This window comes from Phoca vitulina, unplaced genomic scaffold (genome assembly GCF_004348235.1).
Source record: "Phoca vitulina isolate PV1807 unplaced genomic scaffold, GSC_HSeal_1.0 scaffold5, whole genome shotgun sequence".
Taxonomy (NCBI): Eukaryota; Metazoa; Chordata; class Mammalia; order Carnivora; family Phocidae; genus Phoca; species Phoca vitulina.
In genome coordinates this window covers 57,606,996-57,634,020 of record NW_022589708.1, presented here as the reverse complement: position 1 = coordinate 57,634,020, position 27,025 = coordinate 57,606,996, and the positions used below count along the sequence as shown (strand labels likewise).

The 27,025-nt window shown below is 37.0% G+C and overlaps 1 protein-coding gene across 1 annotated transcript; it reads right to left on the bottom strand.

The window, feature by feature from the left end:
• On the bottom strand, positions 1–26,928 carry ITM2B (integral membrane protein 2B). The gene is made up of 6 exons (XM_032403027.1): positions 26,621–26,928; positions 6,110–6,238; positions 4,218–4,424; positions 2,761–2,871; positions 1,828–1,978; positions 1–911 (listed from the first exon to the last, which is right to left on the bottom strand). Exons 1-6 carry the CDS (start codon positions 26,735–26,737, stop codon positions 826–828), a joined length of 801 nt encoding a protein of 266 aa, XP_032258918.1. The 5' UTR covers positions 26,738–26,928; the 3' UTR covers positions 1–825.
• Positions 26,929–27,025: the final 97 nt, after the last annotated feature.

The following is a 27,025-nucleotide window of genomic DNA, read 5'->3' as shown; positions in this document are numbered from 1 at the left end:
TTACTGTAAAAGTTTGTTTTTATTTTTAGAAAAATCTACAATTTTACCCACTGCATATAGTGAACTGAATTTTTAAGAAATACTTTTTTTACATGGATTATCTTAAGATATAAAGAACCAAATAACTCTTTGGTTTTGTTATATGGGAAAAACAACACACAGTCCTTTAGTCAAACAACTTTGTGATATTTATATTCCATTGCACAGATATGGGTTATACAAATTAGTAACACAAGTTATTTCTTAAATTCCAAACATTTTCTAAAATATTATTACAGCAGATGTCTAGGATATTAAAACATCAAGGTGGAAATCATACTCTAAATAGTTAAATATGACTGAAAATACTGCACATTTTAATTAGAGGAAAATTAAAATGTGTACTCAAATGCTCTAACAAACTAAGTAGCAGGGCAGCTAACAACTACTAGTAAGTCACTGTGGTCCATTTTTACGTATGCATATATATGATTATTCTTTAGATAACCCCTCCTCTGGAAAATGCATAATTCAAACGTAAAAATCTGGATAAATGATTTAAAGAAATTTAAATTCTTCCTAACACATAAGATCTATGGTGAAGTGTATCATTATCTATGACTTCATACAACTACTAATTCAAGATAAAAGACACCACACTTGGAAAGAAGAAAAGATTTTTAAAAGGTAATGGTTTTAATTGAATTAATGAGATGAAAAGAGAGTGAAGCCCTGTTTGCTACTTACATGAAAGAAGATCTTAAAAAATAATCACTGCACAAAATACAAAGGGTGGGGTTATGCTGCGATATTAAATTTTTCTCCCGTAATGTTTTTCTTGACTGTTCAAGGACAAATTACAGTTTCCACAGCAAATTTGTTTTCAAAATGCCGAATTGTAACACAATTGCTGACTTCACGTTTCTGAATACCTGTTTGGGAGGGAAAAATTTTTAAATTTCTGGTTCTTTAATAATTCATACTTATCATCATAGTTATTATTAATACATATAAAAATATTTTACTCTATATTCCATGAACTTCTATAGTTGGATTTTTTAACACTGGAGAAGATAATTTTTCTCTGTTGTCTAAACTAAGTATCTTAACAGATCTTAGTAACCAATAATAATGCCACATATAAATTTATGACCTTGAAGGTACTGGAAATATTTCTATCTTGACTGTGATGGTAATTTGTTGAAACTCAGAACTGTACACTAAAGAGGGTGAATTGCATTATATGTATAAGTCTGGCTTTTTTAAAAAAAAAAGATCAACTATAAAGGAAATGAAAGGAAATGGGGAAATACTGTCATTCTTGTTTTTCAGGTAAAAAACAAAAAAGTTAAATGATTTGGCAAAGCTACATTACTTATGTCAATGCTCTCAGTTCTTCAGCCAAATCCCCTGCTAATTACCCTGACTGCGACTGTCTTCAATGTGATCCAAAAGGCAAACTCTGTTTAGAACCCAGGCCCCTGAGCACACACCTGCAGAGCTTCTCTAGAGACCGTCTGTACAAGAAGAACTCTTGCACAGTGTGACTGAACCAAAGTGGTGGGATGGAAGGCTGGACTGGGTGACTACATGCAAAGTAAGATAACAGCATCTCAGGGCATTGACACTTCACATTCACCTAATTCTCTATCTGAAAAGAGTGGATTTAGAAATTTAGAGGATTCTCTGGAAATCTAGAAATATTACATAGTGATACAGTATGGTTTTACTTTCTTACTCGTGGCAAGCATATTGAGAACAATACCGGCTTACATCTAAATCTAGTTCAATACAATGAAGTGAAACAACAAACTTTTCTGCCAGGATTTTAATGGTAAAAAGTATTACCTCTGATGGTTTCTCTGCGTTGCAGTTTGTAAGTTTCCTTGTCATGGCACAGTCGGTAAATAAAGAAACCCAGGTGATCGACGTTTTCAATGCGATCAGTGATAACCATGTGTTCGTGAATCAGATAGGACTGAGGCAAATAGGTTCCAGCCTACATTTGGAAGATATATTATATGAATACCTCAAAGCATACACCGAACAGATGAGGAAAGGCATGGAACAGAGGTTGGCAAACTACTGCCCAACATCTGTTTTCATTAATAAAATTGTATTGCAGTATAGTCATGCCCATCTGTTTACATACAATCCATGAGTTGAATGGTTTGCAACATAGATCTTATTTCTTGAAAGCCTACTATTTATTATCAGGCCCGTTAGGAAAACTTAGATACTAATTTAAGAGATTGTATATTTTATTTCAAAATATAAAATAAGGAAAAAACCCAAAACCATGGGTCTTAATTCCTCTTTATAAAACTCTTGGCTGTATTTCCACTTATAGGGCTAATATCTCAACTGGGAATTCTAAGATGCTTTAGCAGCATTATTAGTAAGAAATATTTGAACAGGGGCGCCTGGGTGGCTCAGTCGGTTAAGCATCTGCCTTCAGCTCAGGTCATGACCCCAGGGTCCTGGGATCTCTGCTCAGTGGGAAGCCTGCTTCTCCCTCTCCCCCTCCGCCTGCCGCTTCCCTTGCTTGTGTGCTCTCTGTGTCAAATAAATAAAATCTTTAAAATATTTGAACATCAGGGGGCGCCTGGGTGGCTCAGTCGTTAAGCGTCTGCCTTCGGCTCAGGTCATGATCCCAGGGTCCTGGGATCGAGTCCCACATCGGGCTCTCTGCTCCGCAGGGAGCCTGCTTCTCCCTCTGCCTCTGTCTCTCATGAATAAATAAAATCTTTAAAAAAAATAAAATATTTGAACATCTTATACCTTTATGTTAATAAGTAACTCCAGCAGGTTTCTTGGTGGCATAACAATGGAAGTGTTCAGTGGAATCACATAGCACTTATCCAGATTAAGATCTAAATAGGCTGTGAGTTTCTAGAAAGAGAAAGATACATTTTCATTAGATTAATATTTGTAACACAGGCAGCACCTGGAGTTTTAAGAAGAATTTGTACAATTAAAATGGGTTGGCTTCAGAATACGTAAATCACTTGCATTTAACAAATGAAGTATTTGGTGGGATAGGAACAGAAGGTAGTAATGAGAGGAAAAATTACTGCTGCTAGTAAACAAAATTCTTATCAGGGGTTTGCTTCTATAAATGATTATCAATAAACTATTAAAATTAACTGCAAATAGTCTATCATCTGATTGAGATAGTCCGTTCTCTCACTTTTAAGCCCTAAAACCCTCCAACGTATCCATCTGTTACATGTAAAAATTTAATTTCTCTCCTATGCATCTAGAATGGTACTAGTTACTACCATCCTTAGAAAAACTGAAATAAGAGTCAATTAAATGATTTTCTGTGTTCTTGTGGTTCAGATGGGAGACTATGGTTAGTGAAAGACTGTCTCATAGGATGGCTTTGAGGATTAAAATGAGTTAAATCAAACCATGTGAACACTTAGATTTCTAAGAGCTCAGTGTTAGTTATTACCTACTATTTGCTTTGGATAGGCTTATTATCTTGAAGTACATAATTTTTTAAACTACTTTATAAACATTCATCAGATGTATTTATCAGGCATGAAATACTTGCAAAGCTAACTTCAGTGATATGCCCGAATGTTCCAACTGGCCAACTTACATACAGGTGCAAAATCCACAGATAATATGTAAACTTCTAATTTCAGAATCCTGGCTTAAGAAAACAAAACATTCTTAGGACAAAAATTATTGGGGCGATTTAAATATCAACTAGATATTAAATAATACTATATTATCATGTTCATTTTCTTAGATGTAATAGTGATATAGGAGTTACGTAGAAGAGACAACAGTTCAAATATGCAGGGGTCAAGTGTCAAATAGGAGAAAAAGAAATTAAGAAAATATGGTAAAATTTTGGAAGTAGGTGGAGGATTTGTGACAGTCACTATTTTCTCACTTCATCTTTCCTGCCTTGCATAACAATATTGAATCCTAGAGGGAAATGTAGAATGAGAACTTAAAAACTGATTAACGAAATGATGCAGAATGAAAAAGCCACACAGAAATAGGACCATGAATCACCTCTTATCTAAGAACACAGGGCGTGTAAGAAATAGTACCGATTTACTAACAAAGGAACAGAAGCCAGAAGGTGAGCCCAACATCAAATGCTGGACAGTTTATAAGGCAGAAGAAATCAGCAAATACTGAAATTAAAAATGTAAAAAGCTTCAATTAAAGAAGTTGCATTTTTTTTTTCTTTTTACAGTTCCAGGCACCTGGCTCACCTTGTTAAAGTCATGAACAATGTTGGCAGGATCACTATCTGCAAATTCTGGGACAGGTACACTGATGAATTCAACCTCTTCTTCCTCAAAGATCTTAATATTTTCCTCAATTGTCTGGTAGCGAGCAGCCGGGGCATCTGCAGAAGGCTCGTTTAAGATGACATCATCTTTGATATACTTTATTCCACAGTAGTACACGTCATCAGGCTATAGAGAGTTTAAACACTATTTCAGCAATTCAGTGGGAGACAGGTCCTTAAATGTAAGCATTACTTAAGCTGCCACTGCTATCTAAATAGCATTTTGCTTGCAAACTCTTCCTTTTAGATGACAAGTCAGACAGTTTAATTACAGAGTTAACATATTCCTTAAAATGGGGTTTTGAAGTATTTTGAGAAAATGGTTTCAGAAGGAGAAAAGCAGCTCATTTTTTCCTTTACTTTTTACAGTCGACAAAAATAGAATTTAAAGCAATTATTCATCTGGTGACAAGTAAATCTGAAGAAATACATAGGCCTATTTCTACCTGTAGGCATTATTTTTATAAAAGAATATATTCAGAAATGAATAATGTTTTTTTCTGAAAGATGCTTTTAAGACTTTTTGATGTGGTTCACTGATTAAATGATTTTTCTCTTGTTAGCCAAAAAAGGGATAGTTTTTCTGTAATTTTTACAGGAATACTAGTTGTGATTTTTTCCTTTAAATATATTACAATCAAGTGGAAAACAGCAGATTACAGCAACCATAATAAAGATTGTTTTTTAAAAGCATACATCAAGGGCTACGAGTATATAACAAAACATTAAGGCAAAGATATTATTTCTGGATGGTGGAATTACAAATTTTTTTTTATGTATCAAATACATTTCTTGTAAAAAAACTGCATTAAAAAAGATGACTAGTGGGGAGCCTGGCTGGCTTAGTCAGTTGGACGTCTGCCTTAGGCTCAGGTCATGATCTCAGGGTCCTGGGATTGAGTCCCGTGCCAGGCTCCCTGCTCTGCAGGGAGTCAGCTTCTCCCTCTGCCCCTTCCCCTGCTCATACTCTCTCTCTCTCTCTCAAATAAATAAAATATTTATTTAAAAAAAAAAAAGATGACTAGTATTTCAGTAATGTCTATCAACAAGCAAATGAGCATGAAATGTATATTTCCTCTGACAGAATATTTCATTATTTTAATAAAATCTATTTGTCAACAGTTTCTCCAAATTTTAAAATGTTAAAAAAATAATAAACCTACTAAATTATTGTCAAGAGAAGTATATCACAAAACAGAGATCATAAATCATGATTTTCATCAGAAGAAAAATCCATCTTAGCCCACTGGGATTACGGATTACTATTAAACACTCTTAAGTTATAAAATGACGTTCATCCCAAATTACTTCAACATCACTGCTGAAGTTACACAATCCTTAAAGAGAAACCAATGGCTGGGAAAGAGGCAGAGAGACATGGTGCCAGTGAACTCGGTGTCCAGGAGTAAAGGCAAATTGTAGATGAGTCCAAACTGGCTATCAAGTTAAGAGTCCATCAAGATGACAACATTTGATGTTGTCTGATGTTATTTATTCAATTGGCCAATTAATAATACTGTTAACTTAGCTACTTGTTAGAGTAGGAAAATGAAGGTTAGTCAATTTTGAAAAATCATCCAATAATCCATCCTCTTTAGTCAGCAACATTTCAAAACAACATTATTCTGCTGTTAGTGCTGTCCAATAGGCTCAGCAAACTTATGTGCAGATTTTTAAACACAACTTTAAAATAGGACCACCACCCTGGCCAAAGGCCATGGACAAAAAATGCAGGCTTAGAACAAATTTGGGCCAATTTTCTAATATGCATGAAGGAAAGGGCCAAAAAGTCCTTAGCATTTTTCCACTTACTTGAAGTGCAAAATATTTGTACAGGTATGCTCCTCCTAGAATGACACCTGCAAGCATAAATGCTAGTCCAAAGCACATGCACCAACACCAGGCTCTTCTTTGGCCAACTGGTACCACTTCATCTGGGTCCTAAAATATGAAAAAAGACCAACAACGGTCAATATTATATCTCCCGTCAGAACCACAGAAAGGATTCAAAGAAGCCTAAAAAGGATTATCATTTTATAAACAAAGATAATAAAGACCAATGGACTCAGGTCTCTAATCAAAATTAACCCAGGAATTATTAAGTGGTGGTGCCGGGATTCACCACAATGTCTCTTCTTGAGCTGAGCCATCAATCTCTTAGGAGAGTTTTGCCTTCTTCTCTCAACACCTTTGCTACTCATACCCCCAGAACAATAACATACTACATAATTTCTATTTTCTGTGCACAACTTTGGTGATGAAGATATCTCCTAACATTTAAAAATTCAGAAAAGGCCACAACACAACTTTGTCAGGCAATATTACGGTGCTGAGCCTTATATACAACCTCAGTGTATATTACATCATATTATAAAATTATGTTATTAGCCTGCTACAGGTAGTTCATTATTTCATAGCAGGTATCAAACCACTCCTAACAATACACAAGAAAAAGTAACAGGAAAATAAGGGACAGAACAAATAATATGAAACAAATTCTTTAAACAATTGGGGTCTTGAAATAATCCTATAATTTTACTGCCCAACCCTAAAAAACACATCCCAGTTTGACAAAGGTCTTCATTTTTAAGATAGAAGCAATAGAAAAATGAGGAAAGATTAAACAGGAAAAAAACCTTGTAAAGTCAAGAGACATACAATTAGTTAGAATTTTGATTTTGATCCACTCCAGGAAATAATTTAGCCTTAGAATGTCAAATGGGGTCACAATATTCAGTCCTTTAAATACTCCCATTGCCCTTCTAACTCACACTACTCTGTCACTTCAGATTTACATCTCATTTCTGATTTGTACCCAGTATCACATCAAAGAGCTGACAAATGAGATTAGCTGCTCCTGTTATCTAACTCATGGCTCAAGATATATTGTACAGACAGGAAAAGAAAGGCTCCAATTGACTTGAAAACAACGTAATAAAAGATGTTCTAGTTAGTAGTATATATGTGCAGCCTCTCAAGTATAGGACTCTGATCTTTGCTTGGAAAACTCAATATAGGATGTATTAAGGGAGAATCGCTTCTTGGCCTTCTGACTAAGATCAAGTGTAGTATTAAGGGAGAAAGTAGATTTGATCCACACCTCTACAGATAAATAGGATATAAATAAAAAGGAAGAAAACTTGTATCAACAATGCTGGATATGGTTGAAGCAAGAATACAGTTACGAAAGAATGAAAGCTAAGGTTACATTTTCAATGCTAAGATGAGGAATTTCAACTTGATACTACTGAGAAAAAGCCCAATCCCAGATGTCCCAAACAGCCAAGAACACTTTAGAGCTAGACAGTGTGCGACTAGGTTAACTGAGGTTTTAAACATAGAATTTAATACTGTAGAACAAATGCCTTTTAACTTAATGATTGGATCAGACACTGTGAGGGCATTTACACTTGGCTGTAGTAGGTGATCTTGCCAATGTACTGTACACGTACTTAAGACAAGGGTACTACAAAGCAGTATGTAAAAAGAATAAGCCTAGAGTAATTTATCAAGTCATCTAAGACATTCCATCTTTAAACAGAAAGTTACAAGAATTCCATGGAGTCATAAAGTCGTAGTAATATGAAACTTGAATGATTAAAGTCTAGTATTTTGCTTGAGCCCTTGTCTGATATAAATACCTAAGGAGATAAGAAACAGTTCCTAGCATAATTAATTTTAGGGTGGAGGCAGGGTGGGGGGGATGGAGATGACAGATGGAAACAGTCATTTCCAAACATTTGGTATCAGCTGCTGAGACAGTCAAATGTGCGTACAACACCCACCCTGTTTGGCAGACTCCCTTCTCTAGTAGCACATAAATGAATATCCAAAGACCATAGGCAGACACTTATAAAAAAAAAAAAAAAAATGCAGCCCCAACTGTCAAATTGATGCAAGTTTTCAGGCCTTTTAATATGTCATTTTTAACTGGTCAGCAAATTTCAAGAACAAATTATAAAATGTCTACTATGTGCCAAGAGCTGTGCTATACACATATACTGGTACACAGCCCCTGCCAAGAAAGAGATCACTCAGATCAGCCTGGAAAATAAATACACAAAGAGAACATGAACATGATATGGACTCTTAACAGAAGAATGTAGAGCACAGAAAAAGGGATAGTGTTTGGAGTAGGTCTCCCAGAGGAGAAAATACTAGAGTGGAATGTTGAAGGACAAATGCTCATTACCCACACAGAAGAGAGAGTTAAAGGGCATTATACTGAAGGCAAAGAATGGATAAAATCATGGAACCAGAATGCATGACATCTCCAAGGGCCACATGTGCTATGGCTGGCTTGCCCAATATGTGGGGAGGGTACAAGAAATAAAAATGGGAGAGTTAACTGGGGCAGATCACAAAGGGCCTTTATATACCATGCTACGGAGTTCAAATTCTCATGTTTATATACCACGCTACAGAGTTCAAATTCTCATGTTCATTCAAAAATCACACTTCTGGACAATGACAATTTAAAAAATTAAATTTCTCTAAGAATTTAATTTATAAAATGCTTCACTTATCTACAGGTCATTTGTTTGGCACTTCAACAATATGAACCATGGCTTAAGAATCAGAAACTAAGTCTTCAAATGACCACATTATAGACCCAAGTCCATGCACCACAGTCATGTACTTCCTACTTCCTAAAAGAGCTATCAGAGCTCCAAAATCTATCTAATCTCTTTTTTTCTCAATTTCTAGTGATCATTTCCTACCTTGCATTAGAATAATTCACATACATATTTTCTCTCTCCCTATTAGGCTATAAGGTTCTTGGGACTATCCATTCTTATTTATTTTGCATTACTGGTAGCTCCAAGCCAAGCTTAGTACTTGGTTGGCACTCAACAAATATTTGATGAGTGAAATTTAGATTTGTTTTTAAAGCTTGGTTACTTATTTTTTTTAATGACCCATAAAAGTTACATCAACGGCCAGCACGATAATGAGGGGTGGGGGCAACATAAGAATTCACAACACACAACAGAGAGCGGCTATTCAGCAAGGAACAGCAGCCCTAAGTAGCCCAGTTCAACATTTGTTAGGGACCTGTTACTGGCAATATACGGTGCAAGATCCAGTGGGAAATCCAAATGTGATTAAGGCATGGCTCATGTCTTAAGTAATTTACAGTCAAAATTAACATTATTCATGACAGACAATGACATACCGTATTACAATCTGACTCATGGAGAAAGCATTAAAATAAATATATTGAAGACAAAAAAGTTTTTAATCTAAGTGATTTATTAAAAGTGTATTTTAAATGATTAACACTGGAAAGAGTAAGCTTAAAGAAAAGGCCACATATATAAGATTTAAGAAGAAAAGCCCCATGACCATCTCAAAATATGTCAAATATGCATTTGACAAACTCCCAACTCCCATTCATAATAAAATCTCTTTGCAGGGCGCCTGGGTGGCTCAGTTGGTTAAGCGACTGCCTTAGCCTCAGGTCATGATCCTGGAGTTCCAGGATCGAGTCCCGCATTGGGCTCCCTGCTCAGCGGGGAGTCTGCTTCTCCCTCTCCCGCTCCCCCACTCTTGTGCTCTCTCTCTCTCTCAAATAAATAAATAAAATCTTAAAAAAAAATTTCTTTGCAAACTGGAAAGAAGTGGAACTCTAATATGAATAAGGGTAATAATGATCAAAAACCTATAGCAAACCTCACACTTAATGGGGGAACTTCAGACTTATAACATTAACCTTTCAAGTCAGGAATTATGAGGGTTGCCCACTAAAACGGACTCTGTTTCCATCCAACATTATACTAGAGATCCTACCTAGTACACAAGTGACAAGCACAAGAACAGATATAAAGATTACAAAGGAGAATGCAAAACTATCATTATGTGTAAATGGTATCACTGTCTAGAAAATCTGAGAAAGTAAAGTTCAGCAAGATTGCTGAAGATCAGTAATTAAAAATCAACTGAGGGGCGCCTGGGTGGCTCAGTCGTTAAGCGTCTGCCTTTGGCTCAGGTCATGATCCCAGGGTCCTGGGATCGAGCCCCGCATCGGGCTCCCTGCTCGGTGGGAAGCCTGCTTCTCCCTCTCCCGCTCCCCCTGCTTGTGTTCCCTCTCTCACTGCTTCTCTCTCTATCAAATAATAAAATCTTTAAAAAAAATAAAATAAAATAAATTAAAAAAAAATCAACCGAGTTCCTATTATAGCAGGCAACAAGAAAAGTCTAACAATACCAAGTTCTAGGGAAAGTGTGGAGCAATGGGAATTGAGAACTTTCATACAGCTGGCAGGAGTTGGTACAACTGCTTGGAGAACAATTTGGCAGTATCTAATTCCACACACACACACACACACACACACACACACCCTATGACCCAGCAATTCCATTTCTAGGAATGTAGCCCTAGATCAAGTTTTATACATGTACATAAAGAAAAAGGTCCAATAATGATTACTGCAGAATGGTCAATAAGAAAAAAATTAGAAATAACTTACATGTCCATCAAGTGGAGAATAAAGTATTATAGGTTCATATAATAATAATTAAAATGAAATCAACTAGCATAGTTGATTTTAAGATGCAGAAACGTAATGCCAAATTACAAAATGAAAAGGCAAGTTAGGTATTACCAGTATATGATATTTAAGACTTTAAAAAACGTATCAAATGGTGTATGCTTGATTATTTCATAACTAAAGGACAACAACAAAAATCAACAACAACAAAAAAGGAAAATCACTCTTGAACAAGGGCTTCGTTGCCAGCGTGTATGAGTTTTCCTGGCCTAATTTAAAACAAGTCACGGACACATTTCCTCCCCTTGCACCGCAATAAAACTGGTGCGCCTTAAATTATGCTGATAAGGTAAAAGAGCTCCCACAGGTGCTGTACAATTATCATCTCATTAATCTTCCTAAAACTTCAAGTTTTTACCCCAGTTTATAAATGAAGACACTGACGCACACACTGGCCTATAATCACCCCTTTACAGTAGTATGGAAAGACACAGGTTTTGGAAGCATTCTTGCTCTCTCACTGCACGAATTTCTGGTTCAAATCAATCTTATCATCATATGATAAAGTAAAATTACTTAACCGATTATATTTTAAGCAAAATGAAGGATAAATTCTGTTCTGGTACTTCAATTAGTTAAGAATTAGGTCGCCTCTGTCAGTTCCCTAAGAGGCTTCAGTAAATGTGCTTCCATTATCAACTTAACTTAGACAAAACGCAAGGGTTTTCAGATAATTTTGATTCTGTTCCTATACTAACAAATCAGTTCACATCCTCAGGCACTTCTATTTGAGCCTTTTTTATTATAGGATATATGAAAACACATTTCTTCCAAAGCTCTCAGATATACTATTATGCAATTATTATAGCGAATGCAATCACAAAGCTTTCGGAACCAGAATATTAAAGAGGAAAACATCTCTTAGGGTTAAAAATTATATTAGCAAAGAAAGAGAGAGAGAGAGAGAGAGAGAGAGAGAGAGGAAGGGAGGAAGAAGGGAGGGGAGGAGGGGAAGACAGATAGTATAAAAATGCTTTAAGTATAAAAACGAGACAAATATAGAAAAGAATCAATACAATTTATTCAATTCAAAGTAGCATGAACTACTGAACCTTCAGAAACAGATTTAGTAATTTAGGAACATGTTCATTTTTTTAAAATCAAGGTTTATTCTTTTTTTTTAATTTTTTTTTTTTAAGATTTTATTTCTTTGACAAAGAGAGACACAGCGGGAGAGGGAACACAAGCAGGGGGATTGGGAGAGGGAGAAGCAGGCTTCCCGCAGAGCGGGGAGCCCGATGCGGGGCTCGATCCCAGGACCCTGAGATCATGACCTGAGCTGAAGGCAGTCGCTTAACGACTGAGCCACCCAGGCGCCCCGAAATATGTACATTTTTAAAACACATTTGGTAATATGGATAAACATGGAGATGCACAGGCCAGCTGCCCATGGATGTGTCTGGCCTATATACTATTTTCCAAACTCTAGAATTAGCTGGCAACATTAAAAAAAAATCTAATGATTCAAATTTTTTTTCTTAAAGATTTTCATTTATTTAGTTGTCAGAGAGAGAGAGCACAAGCAGGGGGAACAGCAGCAGAGACAGAAGCAGGTTTCCCGCTGAGCAGGGAGCCCGATACAGACTCAATCCCAGGACCCTGGGATCATGACCTGAGCCGAAGGCAGACCCTTAACCGACTGAGCCACCCAAGTGCCCCGCCCAAATGATTCAAATTTTTACAAATGAGAATCAATGTTCTAGTTTTCTCAACTCCTCATAAATTTTTCTCCCCAGTTGAAGACCAAATGTACCAAATTCTTTTCTACTGTGTTGCTTATTTTTGAACTTTCATCTTCATTTCCTGCTATGACTGGGTATACTTCCTTCTGAGAACCTAACTTTATAAAACAACCAGTCTAACCATTCCCCGTATAAAGGATTTTGACATCTGAGTTTCAGACTGGATTAATATTCTGAATAATAAACCTTAATGCTTTAAATGACGCAACAGGCATTCTCTTACGAACATCAAATCCGAATATGGATGGCATCAGCTAGCCAAAAGTGGTGACAGAGAAGAGGTGGAAATGGACAAGCCCAGAGAAAACCATGGGCCAAGAGCTACAGGAATCCAACACCTTTTCCAGACAACTCCCAGTTCCCAGAAAAGATAAAAAGAGCAAGAATGACAGAAGGCTACTTGGTTATAATACCATCTATATTCTGGAAAAGGTAAACTACACAAAGACAAAACAGGGGTGGAGTGAGAGCCAGAACTACAAAGTGGTATCAAAAAAGAACATTTGGGGTGAGGAAAATATTCTGCATCTTGTCTGTGATGATTACACAACTACATTTGTCAAAATTAACACAATAATACACCTAAAAGGGCTGAATTTTCAGTATGTAAATAATACTTCAGTAAAATCAAATTCCTCTCTTTTCCCAATTTACGAGCAACAGGACAGTTTTTCCCTCAGACCCAAGTAAATGATACTAAAGAAGCTGGAGAAGATAGGAGAAGACAAACTGAAAAGACTGACAGCAAACGAAAAATGTCAGAATTTTGGAGGATGGGAAAAAGGTGGAGAAGTTTAACTTCTCTGTCTCAACTATGTCATCCTAAACATGGATTAATAATAGCACCTACTCACAGGGTTGTTGTAGGAACATGTAAAACATGAGAAACATTGCTTGGTACACAGTAAACAGTAAGTGCTCAATAGATGATAGTTATTATTATCCCACCACCATGTGATTTAGCTGAGAAAGTAAGCTGAAACAAGCATCCACTGGGGTTGAAGCCAATAAAAAGCAATCTACAACAGAATCCTGGAAAGGCCAACTGAAAAAGATTTATAGTACTGGAGAGGGAAATTAAATCACTTCGTGTATCAGTAAGAATTTTAAAGTAACAAACCTTGGTTATCATTTAAGATCTATTTAAAATTTTTCCAAAATGCTTTCCTAGCTATATTCTTAGAACCACAAAAGTTATGTAGGCAACGGCCCCAACAGATTACTATTATGCAGAATACCAGTGCTATCCATTTACTGTTGGTACATGTTCTATCCACCTGACTTACACATTAGCTTTCTTTCCCAACTATGGAGGCATCAAGAAGACATGATCCAGCGATCTGTTCATTATTAATATCATTGATTATCAAATATATATTCTGCTATATGTAAAAACACAAGATCTATGGCTAAAAAGCTAAAATCTATAAAGACATCAAACATTTGTTGACATTTTGTCTTGTTCATTTAAATCAGTATCTGAGTTATGCTTTCTCATTTTACTTTTCAAATAAGATCGCTACTATATCTCAACTATGGTGAGAAAGTCCACATGACAACTGTTGTGTCCAGCACACAAAAAGGAAGCAGTTTTCCAAGTGCTGGGCATTATATGGATAATAAAATTACTGCATTATTTTGTACTTGGACTAAAGAGAGGTTAAAAACTGAGAAACTGGGGTGCCTGGCTGGCTCAGTTGGTGGGGCGTGTGACTCTTGATCCTGGGGTTGTAGGTTCAAGCCCCACGTTGGGTGTAGAGATTACTTAAAATAATATTAAATAAAAAGTGAGAAATCAATAGTAAATACAATGTCTACAAAACAGATTTTTCATTAATGTGCTTTTTTGTGAACAAATTCTACAATACACAAGCTGCCATAAACAAAAAGAAATGAAATTTTTAAGCCATTGCATAATAATTTAACTATTCTGAAAAATTATGAGACCTGAACCAAATTATTGGCATTAAATAAAATTGGCACAGGCCTAGGTTAAAAAAAAAAAAAATAGGTCAGAACTAAAAAAAAAAAGAAAGAAATCTGGCTATAAATGCTTTTTGTGCTGGATCACAATTTAATCACTTTATATCATCAGGGACAAGCAGAGTATCTAACACAAAGCAGAATGTTAATATAGGAATACCTTAAACATTCTCTATTCTTTTTTCTATATATCTTAAAGATAGCCATTATTCTTCAAGGTGTTTATTCAATCTACACTGAAGAGAACTTTCTATTTTAGGAAGTGAAATTTCAGGAGATTTTCTTCCTGCCTTTTTTTTTTTTTTTTTTTTTTTTAAATAGGCTCCACGCCCAATGTGGGGCTTGAACTCAGGAACCTGAGATCAAGAGTCCCGTGCTCTACCAACTAAGCCAGCCAGGTGCCCCAGATTTTCAAACTTATATTGGTGAGAGCTAAAGGTATTGGGTAGTCAAGAGCATTATATACAACTGCTATTTATTGTTAATCATAGCCTTTACGAGAGAGCAATAAAGTGGTCAAGATAGATTTCTTCTGCCACTGGCTGAATTATGAGTTCCTATTGTTATTAATAAGAATATCAACTGTTTTCTTAAAATTTGAAGTGTGATAGGAATGTTCTACTCTATATAATTCATTTTAAAATTAAGTGTCAAGATGAGAGAGGAGAAAAAAAGCAAACTTGTTCTGGAATCATTTTTGTGTAAATCCTGGATTTTAACATCATTCAACAAGATAATTACATTCATATTCAAATATGAGTAATTCCATTTAAAATGCAGAATTCTTGATAAAAAATTCCAAGTATATTCTTCTAAAAGCGTAAAATAATTTAAATGTGAAAAGTGGTATTTTCTGTCCAAGTTTAGAATTTTTAAAGTTAGACAAAATGACTACTAGAAAAAATTCCAGTTTTTTTTTTTTAAAGATTTTATTTATTTGAGAGAGAGAGAGAGAGCGAGCACATGAGAGGGGGGGAGGGTCAGAGGGAGAAGCAGACTCCCCGCTGAGCAGGGAGCCCAATGCGGGACTCGATCCCAGGACTCCAGAATCATGACCTGAGCCGAAGGCAGTCGCTTAACCAACTGAGCCACCCAGGCGCCCAAAATTCCAGTTCTTGAGATCAGAGATATCTGTCTATCCTGAACATGTAAAAAGTGCTTTGAACCTATGCCTAGCACCAACGACATGCACAATCCATAGTCAGTAGTCATTGGATCTTGCTCCCTTTTTTCACCACTCCCCAGGCTCTTGGATCCAGGGGTGTTGTGTTCTTGTGACATTTAAGTCGGTTGCGATTAACTGGGTCTACACAATTGGTTGGTCTCTCTCAGTTCTAATGGGTGCTACTTGAAGGCTGGGATGCTTAGTAATTTTTAAATTCCTAATAAAGCGTTTGCCCATGAAATGGGTGCCTCTGAATATGTGATCAGTATAGTTTTAAGAAAAGATCTACTATGGAAGGACCATGAAAGGACATTTAGTGCAACACATCGTTTTATAGATTAAATATAATGAGACCCAGAGAAGTTAAGTAAAATTATTTGTGTAGTAACTCAGAACTAGTAAGGCCTGAATATCCTCTCACTCCATGTACATCTTAGGGAAGGAAAAGCATGGGCTATTATGTCCACCACCTGACTAAATAATAGCTTATGCAAATTAACTCTGATAGTAAGTGAAGTGAGACCATGTCACAATAGGGTAATACTCATATCCAATCAGAAATGATGTAGCCTGAGTTCTGCTATGAGTTGACCTGAATTGAGCCACACTCATGCTAAGCACTATGTGTTAACTATTACAACAGTAGTGTTATTATTATGTTTAAAAAATTAGGGGCGCCTGGGTGGCTCAGTCAGTTAAGAGGCTGCCTTTGGCTCGGGTCATGATTCCAGGGTCCTGGGATCGAGCCCCATGTCGGGCTCCCTGCTCAGCGGGGAGTCTCCTTCTCCCTCTGCCTCTGCCTCTCCCCCCATTTGTGCTCTCTCTCTGTCAAATAAAGAAATAAAATCTTAAAAAAATAAAGTTATATGCACACAAAGCAAAAACAACAAAGGAAAATAACTCAGGCTTATAAGCATATAGGCATTTGAAAATAAATAGAAAAGTCAAGGTATTAATTACAAAAATGAAACCTAAGTAGAATAACAAAGCCACAAAGCAAAATTACAAAGTTGGTAGTGATTGTCTCTAAAATAACTCATGAAGGAGACAGTTTTGGTACTTTAAAGAGGGACACCAGAAGATGCTTCATGTATCTTTTTAGGCCATCCTGTATGACCTTGAAACTAGTGCTAATATGGGGTGCCTGGAGGGCTCAGATGGAAAGGCATGTGACTCTTGATCTTAGGGTCATGAGTTCGAGCCCCACACTGGGTGTAGCGATTACTTAAATAAATAAACATAAAAAAAAAACCTAGTGCAATAATAATAATGCAGGCAATAATGGTTTCCATTAATAGCTATTATCCAAGTCCATTTTTAATGTGAAAGGAAATATTCCAATAAATCTTTATAAAGCTATGAAGGCAGAATATTTAGAAGTCCTATGATTGATTTTCAGTTAAATGGTCATGTTTACTTCTTCCTGAAAGCTCGATAGAGTAATAATAAAGGGATAAACAAATAAATTCATTTTAAGCCCGAGAATGGAAATGAATGACCTCAAACAAACTACATCAATAAAATTTTGAGAGCCAGAAGCATAAAGAAAAAAATCTTAAGCTTCTACAGGGGGGAAAAAAAAGGTCACGTACAAAGAACCAGGAATCAGAATGGCATCAGACCAGAAGATAATGAAGTAATGCCATCGAAATGCTGAAAGAAAATTACAGCTAACCTAGAATTTTATACCCAAATCAATTACCAATTAAATGTGAGGATAGAGTAAAGATTCTCAGACATGCAAGGTTTTTAAAAAAAATTGATCTGATACTTTTTCTCAGATTCATAAAACTGCAGATCCAACCCAGGATAAAGACAAAGCCAATTCAATTCCAGGATGACAATTATTATCGGGCATTTGGATAGCAATATGCCTAGATTACAACCAGTCTGGATGGTAAGACTGAAGAATGACAAATGGAATACTGCCAAGAAAAATACAAAACTTGGTAAGTTACCTAGTAAGTTTGTAAATACGCAAAGGCAATTATACTGCTGTCAGAGTCTGAGGATGAATTAGCAATAAACAGAAAATTAAGCAACCCTCCTTGGCCCAAGAAACAATTATTAAATCCAGGGAAAATAAAGAGTTTTTGTATGAGAAACAACTTAAGTTTATTAAGTTATACTACATTACTCAGGTGTAAATAATGTTTATATCAATTACAATAAAAGTACGGAATATCAGTTTAACCAGAAATTACTATATACCTTAAGACAGAATATGTTTGTAATGTTAATATATAGAAAAGGCTAAATATTCACTTTCCATATTAGGAAGCCAGTAGGTGAGATCTAAAATTGCAAAAAATACAAACAAAACAAAAACCGACAACAGCAGCATAAGCAAGTATGTAGAGTGTAAGTTTTCCAAACGTGGTCCAGGGACACCCTTTTAGGACTTATACAAGGTTAAAAGTATTCTCAGAATAAAACTAAGACACTGTTTTTTCATTCTCATTCTCTGACTAGTATAAAGTTTTCCCAGAAGCTGAATGTGTGATAACACAACAGGCCGACCACAGAAGCTGATGGGAGAATCAGCTATTATTAATAGTCTTCTACTAAGCTATTCAGTAGAGTGTTACAAAAATAAGTGTTACCCTTACTCTTCTTAAAAATTTCTGGTTATTTGGAAAATTTTAGTATTCATAAAAATGCCATTTACGGTAATGTTATAGGTTTATTATTGCTATTTTAAATTAATAGTCAATTTCTAATATAGTAAATATCAATAACCTACATAAATCAAAAGCTCTTTGGGATCCTCAACAATTTTTAAGAGTACTGAGTGGGGGTCCTGAGACCAGAAAGTTTGAGAACCACTGATTTATAGAAATGCGGAGCTAGAATCATCATATATGGCTAGGCAGATTTTTCTGAGTACAAGGATGCCAGGCCAAGGAGATCAACAGAGCCAGAATCCAGTCTGTACTGTGCTCACCAAAACCGCAGAGGGCACCCTTTTTTATTCTGCAGAAAGCCTAGAAGCTAGAGTGAACCCAACTGCCTCAAATTAATCTTCAAAGATAGAAATTAGATTAGTGGTTGCCTCTAAGGGGAGAAGAGGACAGACACTAAAAGGACATGAGAACTTTCTGAGTTGATAGCAATGTTCTATCTTGACTGGGTTGTGATTCAGGTGCATATATTTAAAATTATATAACTGTACACTCCAAATCTGCATTGTACTGTATATAATTATGGTACAATTTTTAAAAAGTGGGTTCCTCTATGATAGGGCAGGAATATTTGCATTTTAACACTAAGTATTATTTGGTAAAACCTAAAATTAAATTTACAAAATTCTCTCAACATCCTTTATGTAATGGAGAAATACCCACTTTTACATGAAAAAGGATACAACTACTGCATGCTAAGGGTTTTACCTTACAGGAAGGAATCCTCACCAGAATACCTTGTAGAGGGTGATTTAACAACAGTATTGTTATGTAACATAGGGATAAACAATAATAGTAACAGAATATTCCAAAACTAGAGTGATGAGAGGGAAAGATGGGACTTTATTATAATAGATGGGGATAGTGGAAACGCATTAACATTTAACTAGTTTCTATGCATCAGGCACTGGGAATTTCATCCCAACAACACTCTAGGGCTGCTGCCACCAGACTATTTTGCAAACGAGGGAACTGAGCCATGGGGAAGTTTCCTGACTTGTCCAAGTTACCAGACACAGGTTACAACATTAACCTTTGCCAGCAGGATCTCACCCTATCTGAAAGTGGCTTTAGGTTTGCAGCACTGGTCTATAAAAAAGAAATTAAGAACTGCTCTGCTTCACTAACTTTACTTCTATCTTTAAATCTTCACTTCTAGAAATTTTTAAAATAAGTTTACTTAAAACAAGTGACATCTGCAAAGCTAAATCAAAGCCAACAGGAAAACTAGAAAGATGCTACATTTGGTCTCACATCACATGGCTGTTTAACAATCTGAGGGATGCCAAACCCTGTGACAGTTGTAGTTATAAGTAATAGTAACGGTAATAGTGATAACAGGAGCTAATGTCTCTTCTTCTTTTTTTTTTTTTAAGAGAGCAGGGTGGTGGGATGGGGCAGGGGGAAAGGAGAGAATCTTAAGCAGGCTCCACGGCCAGCACCTGACGAGGGCTTGATCTCACTGCCCTGAGATCATGACCTGAGCCCAAATGCAGAGTCAGTGGTTTAATGGACTAAGCCACCCAGGTGCCCCTTATGTCTATCGAGTCTTATTCTCACGCTATTCCAGGCATGGTGATAAACTTTTTACAGATTATCATAGTCCCCATTTTGCTGAAGGAGAAACTGAGACAGAGAGTTGAAGTAACTTACCCCACATATCACAGTAAGTGGTAGAGATAGGATTTAAACCCTGAAGTATTAAGTGCATAGTCTTGAGTTCTCAGTAAGTAGACAGTATTGCTTCCTGAACTTTCCCCCCTCTATTGAGTGAGGAGAGTGGGGCAAAAGGGAGAAACTGGTTTATTTTCCCCAACCATTTAAAAATGTAAAGATAATTCTTAGCTCATGGGCCATACAAAAACAGGCAGCAGGCCACATTTGCACACATGAGCCATAATTTGCCAACCAGACTCTTCACTGTAAAGGAGACTGAAACAGTGGCCCACGTCAGGCTGTCAGTATTCTTGCCTTGCTTGAAATTCTTGTATAAATTAGTTGTGAATATTTAAAGCTCAAGTTTCAAATAAAAACCCTAATCCTAGCTTGCCTTTAAAGATTGGAAAACCAAACAACCCTGGGTCCCCCCCCTTTTTTTTTAATGAAAATGAAGAATATTCTAAATTGTTTAATAGGTAAAAAGCCCACCTTCGCTAGTTCTGCTTGGGCCCAGGAAGGATGGAGTTTGCGATCTCTGCTTAAGATGTCTAGCATTGCCCTGGCTAACACTGACGGCCTGCTTAGGAAATGTTTTTCCTAGCACTAAGATGAAAGCAAGGAAAAAATGAATTGAAGGAGAAAATTATAAATTGAAAGATAAAAACATATAGAGTAGTGTATACAGAACAGAACTACTACAAACGTGGGCTGAGAAAATGAATTTTAAGAAATACAGACACAGACTGATTCTAGAAATCATTTTTCCCAGCACTAAAGCTGCGTCTTCTTTTGGATGCTGCAGTGATCCAAGGAATTACTTAACAATATAACTTACCTTTTTGGTTTTTTTCTTAAATAATTTTAAACATGATAATCATATTTAAGGCAGAGAAAACAATTCAAGATTTAAGCTTTATTCTTAACACATTCTGCAAAAACAAATTTTCAAAAATAATTGTGGCATTAAAACAAACTTTCAAATATACAAAAACCCATCAAAACTTAATTTCTTAAAGTATGAAAATCAACTATGTCAACAAGTTTATGCAAATATTTTAAAATCCCCAAGTATTGCATATCTAACACCGTAATTAGTGTCAATTTCCCAAAATAAATTCCCTATTTAACTCAAAATGTTCAATATTTATAAATTAGGCAAATTTTATTTCAACATTAATTTCTCTTCTGATACATATACACATATACATTAGCTCTAAGTCATACAATTATTACTGGAAGCTCATTAATACTAAAAGATAAAACATTAAATGAAAAACTAGAATATCCCTATCATAAAAATAATTTCCTCATTTCTATAACTCAGGATTAAAATTCTTCTACTTAAGAATAAAGTATGTGTAGTTCACTCTACACTGAACATTTTAAAGTGTATGTTCATTCTTACTTGATTTTCCCCCAAATGGTAAAATTATAGAAATACTTCCTAAGGTTCTTTCTTCCCCTCAAATCAATTAAAGAGCTTTAAAGAAATCGCAACTGTTGAAAATAATTTTGTTCATTCAATTGTTGGTAACATTTAAAAAGAGGATTATATTATAGCTATCTTTAAAGCTATTAAGAAGATGTATCATAAATACTAATTAAAGAATAATCACATTAAATGATTTTTTAATGATGTTCTTAGGTCATATCTGTAATAAAATTTCTAATTTTCAACTTTCACCCATCTACCTTGTAAAAACATTCACTGTTAAGGTTTATGCAAAGAAAATAAGACAGCCAGGGAATAACTTTATACATAAGCTTCTTGAAAAACTAGGTCCAGTGTTAATATTTTCTACATCCTTTGGACAAAAACCACCTCGTTGAGAAATTCGAAACTGTCAAATCCTTTAACAGGCAGTAGTTATGTATGACCTGAAAAAATTCTTTGATGGCAAAGTCCTTAACTCCTTCAGTCTAAGTTCTAATAAAAATTGCCAAGTTTACCTAAAAGTTTAGGAGGATGAATTCATCAATATTGTATTTGAAAAGACAAATATTTTCTGGATCTTCCTCTACTGACACTATGGTATGAAAGCTGTCGAAGTTGCTTTAGTTATAATCTCAATTCAGAAAGTATTTCCTTTTGGAAAAAAAATGCCTTTTAAATACACACCCCAGACAGAACAAGAGAACAAGAGAAATAAAATGTCCCAGAATTACTACTTACTACATTTTTCGATGAACATTTAAAGCAAGTCAAGCTTTAGTAACATATAACGAAAACTTTATAAGCTAAATAATCAACTTAAGCCTGTGCCATGTGTTCTAAGAGAGACTTCTGGTTAAAAAAAATACTTATATTCACTTAAACCTCTTACATGGCAGAGCTGAATGCCAGAACATCTCACGGCCTTATGATTTTGCTAATAATATACTGGCTTCTGTTTAGTCCAAACAATGTTTAAGATGACACTGTGAAGCCCCAGGCTGGAAACCTGTCCTCCAAATGTGCAACATGCAACCTCGTCCAACCTTTGTCCACCCTCTGCAGCAGCCAACCCGCTGCACGGATACCGGTGGGGCGGGGGTCCGGGCCTGCCAAGTCACGTGGTATGCAGCAGCGGTGGGGGCGTCAATTAATTTATCTCCCAGTACTAAACCCTCACACTTCAGCTATCAATACCTTCATGGAGAACCAGAATGCAGTAACTGTGAAGTTTTTACTGGCCACTGTTTACAAACACTAAATTACACAACTAGGTAATGATACGTACTTTAAAAAGAACCAAGCTCCCAAATCCCTTCTCTGAAGGTCAACACAAATCAGTAAACCTCATCGTGTATTTTACGTTCCTCCTTATCCCCAACCCTCCCCAAAAACACCACCAAAACGCTAAATTACCAAACCCATCAGTCAGCATATATATAAATATATGCATACAGGAAATACCAGAAAGTTCAAAGAACTAGGGTCCAAAGAGCCATGCTCTAATGGGTAACTCAGAACTTAACTGGGTTAGTAGTCCTGCACTTTTCTCCCCACTTCCATCCTGCCCCATCTTCTCTCCTACGCAAGCACTTTCCTTTTCTCAACCTTTTACGTCTACAACTATGATGCAGGGTCGAGGAGGGGCAACACTATTTTTTGGCAGTACAGTTTGGAGGGATATCTATGAAGCAAATTTAAGCTTTTTGAGCCCTGATACTGGGAAAGGTGTTTCACAATTAGGCATTACCAAAAAAAAAAAAAAAAAAAAAAAAGAGGTGTTAACAACTATTGCTCTAAAGTGAGGTAACCCAAAATAAAAATTTGGTTTTATTACGTAATACCTTGGTCCATTTCTTTTCTCTTTGACCCACTGCTACTTAATAGGAAGAACAATGTAACATGCTAAATAAACATGGGGAAGAAACGGAACAGTCTGGTTAAGATGAGGAAGTAACTGTTATTTTTCACAATTAAAACAATTTAATTCCTGACAAATATAATTATGTAATCCTAACAGCTTCAGAGAATTTTAAAACTGGAAGAGTCCTTACAGACCATGTGGTCCTCTCATTTTTACAGATAAACTAAAAACTTAAGCCCAAGATCAAGCAGTTATGTAATGACAAAACAGGGACTTCTGACTCAGTCCATTAGGGTATTTTCTTTGATATTTGCACATAAATAACAGCTTTCCAAAGGAAAAAATTTTAGACACAAACATAAATGAATTGCTACCTGTAACATAAAACATGCATATAATTTCAAGTTCACCTATTAAAAAAAAACAGAGGTCCTACTCTTTGCTATTTCTGTATCTCTGAGCTTTGTGCCAGTTGGGACAGGCAGAGGAAGGTGAAAAATTAAGGGGAAAATGCAGGAAAAGAAGAGTAAATAGCAAGCTAGTTGAGATCATCAATAGACATGACTGTTGGAGTTTAGAGCTACTGAAAGGCAAGACTGAAAAACAGGGCAATGGAACCGCTTTCAGAGGGTTCTCAACCTGCAATGAGAAAAGAGCTAAAGAAATAGCAAGAGACAGGAGCAACACTGAAGTACTGGAATGGGTGTTACATAAGACAGCTGACTGGAGTGATCAGCATTCTTGGTGGTAGACAGAGACCAGAATTCTTTGGCAGATTCTAAGGTAGTAGAATCTGCATTTTTAAACCAGAATCCAAGCTGACACCAGGGCAGGTGACCCTGAAAAAGTGTACATTTTGAGAAATAAACATCATTTGGATATTGTGGTCCAGAAGGGTTTAAAGGTACTAAAAATTTCTTCTTCAGGAGTTCTGGTCCATAACTAGCTTTACTTGATTCTCTCAACCAACCAGGCAGGCAAGGATAAGCCCCAGGCAAACACACGAAGGCTGATTCTGTGCAGAATCCAGGCAAACTCGGTGGTTACCATAAAGTCACCCCAAGGAGCTACAGCACATTATGTAATCACAGCCCAAGCGCAGATGAAGCGATCAGAAGTTCTTTCACAATATCTGTTATTAAGCAAAGTCTTCATTTACCATTAAGTGACCGATTATTAGGATTCTACTTTTGATGTAGAGCAATATTTTGTCACTCACTGAAGAAAAGAAGTCTTTGAGCTTATAGCTAGAAAAAGAATGTCATTTTTTTTTTTTAATCTGCCTATTCACCCATGACTGCTGCGTGGTTACAAAGGAATACTCTGCCCTCAGAGCTTAGTTCCAGTATTTTTATTTGGGTATGGGATCTAAAACAACAGAAACAGAAAATGCACAGAGCTACGAATGGTTACTTTTTCACAGCTGCTGTGACCACAAAATTTGAGTATGGTGAAACTGTGAGAAATTCTGAGAATCTGAAAACGGGGTTAATGTTTCAGGAATGACAGAAAATGTCAAAAGTCAGATTTACAGCTGCCTAGCAAATTAATTCTGACTTTTATCCAGAGTTCCAAATCTCCTTCAATACAGATCAAGAGAAAAGCCCTCTGAAGTGACATCATCCGATGCTTTCTCCCTCTTTTTTAAAGGGAAGGAATTACATTTATTTACAGGTTTTTTAAAAGATATATAATAGGATTAATTTCTATATGTATCTGAGATTGTTATGACAGGGCACTTGACAATCTATTTTAGGTACAATGAATGTTAGATAAACATAGAGCTAAGATAATAATTTGCTACTGGAATTATCCTCTGTGCATTCCAGACATTTTCTTTTAAGACCAAGACTGTTTGCGATGGATTCAGAAAAACAATACCAATACCAAAACTCTTAATCCTTTTAGGGAATCCTTTTATCTCACTGTTCCTATTTCAAGGCAAGGCAGTCATTTAAAAATCAACCCTTGGTTTTGTTTTTAACTAGAACATTTCCAAAAAATAAGTACAGGCACGTCCAAATTAACATTACAATCTCAAATTTTTTAATAGTATATTAGTGCCATATTTTTCAACTGTAATTTTCATTAAACCGTAGTTAAAAAAAAAACACTTATTGCTCACACCTGCACACAATTATTGGGTTTTTTGAAGTTAGAAAACTTAGGTTTACCCTACTGATAACAGATCTTGAAAAAATGCTAAGGAAAAAGGAAGTTGTGCAACATAAAGAACTTCTTACAGTTAATTTCTACAGGATTGAATGTTTGCAGCCTAAAGATCTCGTAGAAAACAGGCTATGAGGCTTTCCTTTTTAACTCCTGAGACAATTACAATCGTATTCTAAATAAATTATTATTGTAATCCGCTAAAAGTTAGCACAATTATAGTTCCACTTCTGATTTTTAATTAGGACTAAAAAGAGGGATTTTGTAAAAAGAAAGGAGAATTTTACAAGGGACGTGAACGAGTTTCTCCCGTTTAGTTTCACTTAGCGTTAAGGGGTCCTCATAAATATGCTTATATAATTTAAAAACCAGTCGTGGGTTTTATACTAACATCTACACAGTAATTACTGATCTTTACGGGGAATATTTGTTTTAATTATAAAATCAACAGCCAAAGCCTATTCTGAACAGATCTTCACCTCACTTTCTCCCCTCAACCGCTCCTCAGCCCCCTCTCCAGACCCCAATGTGAAGTTCACCTGCCAATACCGAAGGGCCGTGGAAAAGGAGGTAAAGAAAATGCTTTTAAAATTAAGAGGCTTGCAGCAGCTGGTCTTAGTCCAAGTGCTGTTCAGCCTAGAAACGAAAGTAGGAAGCAACGGAGGTTCAGGCTTGGAATGATGTCAGCCATTTTAGGCACATTTATACCGGGAGGAAGTGCCAAACTCTGTTGTTGTTTTTGTTGTTTTGCACGTCGCCGCCGGTCTCCAGGTGGAACGAACCCAGTCCCGACCCCACGCACATTCCCCCGACTGCACAAGGACCGTGAATTCGGCACAATTCTTCGATCCCTCTCTCCAGGCCTCCCAAGCCCCCGATCCTGCACACGCACTTTCTTACAAAGGAGAAGCTGCGGCCGGACAAAAAAGAGCAGCAGCCCCAGAAGGACAGCCCGGCTCTCCCGGGGACCCTCGCCCGTGCTCGGAGCCTCCTCAGCGCGCAGAGCCGCCTCCGGCCCCGCGCAGCCCTGCCGGCCGGGCCGAGCGCCCACTCCCCCGACCTCCCCGGCCCGCGGACCTTGCAGTCTACCGCGACGGCATCGGGGGGGATGATGAGTGCCTCCTCGCCGCACTTGGACTCGTCCTTCTTGGCCTCCTTCTGGGCCAGAGCCGAGTTGAACGTCACCTTCACCATGGCGCGGCCTGGGGCGCCCTCGGAGGGCGGCGGCGGGCTCGAGGCGGGGGCTGCGGGCTCCTGGCTGCGGCTGCAGCCTCCTCGGCCGGCCTCCGGGCGCGGCTCAGCTACGCCTGAGCAGGGGCGAGCGGCTCCGCGGCGGCTGAGGCGGCTACTGCGGCACCGCTCCCGCAGCCTCGCAGCTCCCGGCCGAGGGCGGAGACGGCTCTCACCCCCGGGGGCGGGGTCGGAGTGGGGAGGACAAGAGGGGCGGGGCCGGAGGCGGGCGGGAGGGGCGGGGCCGGGCGC